Source organism: Salvelinus namaycush, chromosome 42, assembly GCF_016432855.1.
Source record: "Salvelinus namaycush isolate Seneca chromosome 42, SaNama_1.0, whole genome shotgun sequence".
NCBI lineage: Eukaryota > Metazoa > Chordata > Actinopteri > Salmoniformes > Salmonidae > Salvelinus > Salvelinus namaycush.
The window spans coordinates 21,909,601-21,915,301 of NC_052348.1; the positions used below are offsets into that span (position 1 = coordinate 21,909,601).

At 43.3% G+C, this 5,701-nt stretch overlaps 1 protein-coding gene across 1 annotated transcript; it reads right to left on the reverse strand.

The window, feature by feature from the left end:
- Window positions 1-2,383: 2,383 nt before the first annotated feature.
- Window positions 2,384-3,591, reverse strand: LOC120034799 (NAD(P)(+)--arginine ADP-ribosyltransferase 1-like). Its single transcript, XM_038981422.1, has 2 exons — window positions 3,529-3,591; window positions 2,384-3,160 (listed from the first exon to the last, which is right to left on the reverse strand). The coding sequence occupies exons 1-2, from the start codon at window positions 3,589-3,591 to the stop codon at window positions 2,384-2,386; spliced, it is 840 nt and encodes a 279-aa protein (XP_038837350.1).
- Window positions 3,592-5,701: the final 2,110 nt, after the last annotated feature.

Below are 5,701 nucleotides of genomic sequence, written 5' to 3' on the forward strand. Positions count from 1 at the left end.
CCTCCGACCAGGTGGAATGGAGAGGATCTGTGTCAGCACCACGTGCTCTCACTACTGGTGTCTCCCAGGGCTCGGTTCTAGGTTAAAATGTGTTAGAGCAGGGCTGGAACAAAAGCCTGCATACACAGTAGCTCTCCAAGAGGAGGGTTGACCACCCCTGATATAAAAGGATACAAACAGTAGTTCTCCAGGAGGAGGGTTGTCCATCTCTGGTGTAAAATGATACAAAACAGTAGTTCTCCAGGAGGAGGGTTGACCACCTCTGGTGTAAAATGATACAAAACAGTAGTTCTCCAGGAGGAGGGTTGTCCACCTCTGATGTAAAATGATACAAACCAGTAGTTCTACAGGAGGAGGGTTGTCCACCTCTGGTGTAAAAGGATACAAAACAGTAGTTCTCCAGGAGGAGGGTTGTCCACCTCTGGTGAAAAAGGATACAAAACAGTAGTTCTCCAGGAGGAGGGTTGTCCACCTCTGGTGTAAAATGATACAAACCAGTAGTTCTCCAGGAGGAGGGTTGTCCACCTCTGATGTAAAATGATGCAAAACAGTAGTTCTCCAGGAGGAGGGTTGTCCACCTCTGGTGTAAAATGATACAAAACAGTAGTTCTCCAGGAGGAGGGTTGACCACCTCTGGTGTAAAATGATACAAAACAGTAGTTCTCCAGGAGGAGGGTTGACCACCTCTGGTGTAAAATGATACAAAACAGTAGTTCTCCAGGAGGAGGGTTGTCCACCACTGATGTAAAATGATACAAACCAGTAGTTCTCCAGGAGGAGGGTTGTCCACCTCTGGTGAAAAAGGATACAAAACAGTAGTTCTCCAGGAGGAGGGTTGTCCACCTCTGGTGTAAAATGATACAAACCAGTAGTTCTCCAGGAGGAGGGTTGTCCACCTCTGGTGTAAAAGGATACAAAACAGTAGTTCTCCAGGAGGAGGGTTGTCCACCTCTGGTGTAAAAGGATACAAAACAGTAGTTCTCCAGGAGGAGGGTTGTCCACCTCTGGTGTAAAAGGGTACAAACAAACTTTCCTCTTCTTCACTTGGAGTTTGTGTGCTCTTTTTTACAGATTTGCACTTTGGGAAGCAATGTAAACCCTGTCTCAGAGACACATATGAACATAGAACATACCTTTGCATGAACTTCAGGCGTCTTTAAGATGCTGTATCTGTCTACAAGGCAGTCACAGCCTCTCCTCAGTGCTTCTGAGAACTGACACTTATATAGAGAACCCGTCACACAGAAACACACACACACACATACCCCCACACAGGCAGGAAACACCATACAGCTTCTGAGAATTGTTTGTTCATACTTCTTCCATGCTGATCTGTGTGTGAACATGACTAACAACAGCAACACCACTGCTGATACTGAGAAAAGGTGTGTGTGTGTTCGTGTGTGTGTGTGTGTGTGCTTGCGTATTAGTACCAAAAGACCAATAAACCTCATCATCATCTTTCCCCTCTATTCAAGGACCAATAGCTAATATACCACTAATCAATCGATTGATTGATCGATCAGTCGATCAATCAACCAATCAACGAATCAACTATCAGGGAATAAGAAAAACAGCAATAAGGCAAACCTTGAGGTCCCAAGTATACAATTCGGAGACAGAGGCGGGGCACCACCTGCTATGAGAATCAGCTGGTGATGGGTGATATGCCTGTGGGTGCCAATCAGGGCGGGGCGCTTTGTGAAGAAACGTCCATTGAGGTATGTGTATTACAGAATAAACTAGGTACCGCTTGAGACTTCTTTCTCTGTCGGTCTCTCTCTACCCAGTTCTTATCGTCCTTTCTGATTTCCCTCTTATTGGAGAGAAAATGTCTGGTGGGGGTGGGGTATTATTTTGTCATATTTTATAATTTGTTGTAATCTATTGTTTGATGTTACTGCACAAAGCAAGACAGTACAGTAAATATTCCCCCCACCAGTTGGTAGTTTCCCGTATCACTCGACAATTGAACTTGTGTCATGTTATATCACATCTTAATCAGTGGCCCATGTAATGTTATAACTTCAGACTGTCTAAATGCAGTACAGTGAAAGTGAAAACTAAAAGGATGAGACATACAGTAGTCAAGCTCAATGATTTTCTTTATTCATGTTGAAACAAGTTGCAGATGTAAGTGCTTTAAAGTCTCCTATGGAGTCTGAAACACAGGTTAATAAAAACATCTTAATAATCACTATTTCAGAGTCAGGATGAGGTTTGTATTTAACATCCACCAATGAACCAAGTAACTTATTACAATGAAAGCTTTAGACACTGAAGACATATTGTTTGGCTTCATTTACTTAAGACGGAAAAGCAGCCTGACTGTTTGATTTAAATCCTCTTTAGGGACAATGACTCAAGATCAACATAGATTTTCTTAATTAATAATTTGCTTCTTAAAAATTTTGCAATTCAGGTTACTCTTGGTGGGCTTGATACTCGTTAGTTTGTACACAACATCGCACCACAGGTTTTTATCATTTTCTTTCTTCAGCAGGGCAGTAACTTTGAACATTTCATAGGGTGGAATCAACACCTCCTTTTCATAATTCCCCATCTCTGGGAAGGACTTCAGGTAAGCTCCAAAACATGTCTTTATCTCAAAGCAGGACTTCTCTCCAAAATGTGTCAAGTTCTTTAGGAAAGAGCTGGAGGCAAAGAAGCCAAATCTGATAACTTTGTTAACTTTACCGTCAAACTCTACTTTGGTTCTTCGATACGTGGTGTGACAGGTCTTTTGGTTTAGTTTCAGGAGGCGAATGGCGTCAGTCAGCAGGAAATGCAGGGAGTGGAACTGGAAGGAGGTTGTATACTCTGCTCTGTTGGTCCGGACTGCTTGGTTGAACACTGGGTATATTTGAGTTTGACCTCCTGAGTAAGCACAGATAGCCTTGATATGATCATGTGTAAGTCTGTCTTTAGAATTGTACTTGGACTTGTCCATTTTGAATCGTTTCATCAGAGTTTTTGAACATCCTTCTGCCTTCACCCAGGCTTGCTTGAAGATCCCTACATTGCTGTTTTCATTTGGAAGATACTCCTCCTGCACCTTCTTGTACATTTTTTCAGTGCAGTTTTGGTACTTGTCGTCAACAGAGTTAGGGACCATGTCTAAGGGTATGGGGGAATTGAAACCAGGCTGACGGAGATGAACCTTAAGAGAATATGGTGGGAAAAAAACAGGCAAAAAGTGTAAAGGGGAGGATTTTTTGTGTATATTTCAATTTGTTTAAATTCTCTCTCTCTCTCTCAAATTCATTCATATTCAATATGATGTAATGGCATGAATAACAAGATCAAGGTTGCCAAAGGAAGGTGATACACACAATTATAAACAACAATGACAGCAATACAAGTAGTAGCTATAATACTCTACACACATATATATATATATGTATATATCAAAATAATACATATTTAATACAAAAATGGAATACTGTAATAATTTTCAATCTCTCTCTCTCTCTCTCTCTCTCTCTCTCTCTCTCTCTCTCTCTCTCTCTAAATCGTGTAGTACCTTACCATCATGGTCCAAGCCTGGACGAAATACAACACAGTAAAGGTTAGGATCTTGTGTCTTGCCATGATGTCAAGATATATTGGTCCAATTTCAACTTGTAATGGAGATTAATTGTCTTTTAAGATACAGAATCAGCATTCAAATGTTCAACTTTCAGGGGGTCTTGTTATACCAGTGGTCTTGTGGTTATTTTCACAGTCCCTCCTCTCTTGCTGAGAACAGGCACATGCCCCTCAAACCACATACCCCTTAGCTCAGTACACATACACACACACACACACACAAACACACAGACACAGACACACACACACACACACACACACACACACACACACACACACACACACACACACACACACACACACACACACACACACACACACACACACACACACACACACACACACACACACACACACACGTAGCCTAGCGATTAAGAGTGTTGGACCAGTAATCGAAAAGTTGCTGTTTGAATCCCCCAGCCGGCAAGTTGGAAAAATCTTCTATTCTCCCCGGGTGCCGATGACGTTGAGGCCCCTGCACCTCTCTCATTCAGAAGGGTTGGGTTAAATGTGGAAGACACATTTGGTTTGAATGCATTCAGTTGTGCAACTGACTAGGTATCCCCTTTCCCTTCACCTAATCACACATATACAGTGTGGTGCCTAGTTGGGATAAAATCCTGCAGTACCTGTGGCATTCCAGGAACAGGGTTGCCACCCCTGGCCTAGTTTAAGCTTTGTCTGCCAATCATTCCTTTAGCTGGTTGAGTTAAATATTGCCCTCTTCTGCCCAGAAGGCACCATGTCAAGACTAAAGGCCTCTGGGTACATTAGTGTGTGTTTGGTTTTCAGTGGTCTCTCCTGCCAGTGTCCAGGGTTTGATTTAGACAGTTTCCCAATATTCTAATTCTTCTGGTTATGTTTGTTACCTTTACTTTGTTATGACTGAGATGTCAGAGACCTGGTAGGTTGACTGGGTTATATTCCTTTGTTATGACTGAGATGTGAGAGACCTGGTAGGTTGACAGGGTTCCATTCCTTTGTTATGACTGAGATGTGAGAGACCTGGTAGGTTGACAGGGTTATATTCCTTTGTTATGACTGAGATGTGAGAGACCTGGTAGGTTGACCGTGTTCCATCATATTGCATTCATATGGTGAGGTCTTTCAGATCTGGGGTGGTTACAAAGGAAAAGAGACAAGGAAAGGAGATACGGAAAGGAATGGAGCATATTGAGACGATTAGTACGTGGCCTTACTGTTTGGGAACATAGCTGCTGAATGTGTGTTGTTTATGCTGGAGTCCAGCCACTGTATAGATACTGTAGCACCAAATCCAGCAGACATACTGTAGCTGTAGAGGGATGTGTGTTTACACAGATCAATAGAGGTCACATACAAACACCCACACTGTCACGTTCCTGACCTGTTTTCTGTTGTTTGGTATGTGTTTATTGGTCAGGGCGTGAGTTTTGGGTGGGCAGTCTATGTTTTCTGTTTCTATGTTGGTTTTGGGTTGCCTGGTATGGCTCTCAATTAGAGGCAGGTGTTTGACGTTTCCTCTGATTGAGAGTCATATTAAGGTAGGTTGTTCTCACTGTTTGTTTGTGGGTGATTGTCGTCCGTGTCAGTGTTTGTCGCGCCACACGGGACTGTCTCGGTTTATGTAGTCTGTTCCTGTTCGTGAGTTCTGCGTGTATTTATGTAAGTTCCATGTCCAGGTCTGTCTACTCCGTTTTGTTATTTTGTAAAATCCTTCCAAGTGTTTGTTTTCGTGTTTCATCGTTTGATTTAATAAATCATTATGTATTCACAACCCGCTGCACTTTGGTCAAATCACTACTCCTCCTCTTCGTATGAAGAGGAGGAGGAATGCCGTTACAGAATCACCCACCAAACCCAGATCAAGCAGCGGCTTAACGGACAGCAACGACAGCAGCAGTGGGTCAAGGAGGATTGGACATGGGAAGAGATTCTGGACGGAGAAGGACCCTGGGCAGAGCCAGAGGAGTGTCGCCGTCCCAAGGCGGAGCTGGAGGCATCTAAAGCGGAGAGGCGACGATATGAGGAGGCAGCACGGAAGCAAGGCTGGAAGCCCGCAAGTAAACCCAAAAATTTCTTTGGGGGGGGGGCTAAAGGGTAGTGTGGCGAAGTCAGGTAGGAGACCTGCGCC

Coding starts and splice junctions, on each gene's coding strand:
- LOC120034799 (XM_038981422.1), bottom strand. CDS start 3,591: ATGGCAAGACACAAGATCCTAACCTTTACTGTGTTGTATTTCGTCCAG. Junction 3,161..3,528: donor TCCAGGCTTGGACCATGATG/GTAAGGTACTAC, acceptor TATTCTCTTAAG/GTTCATCTCCGTCAGCCTGG.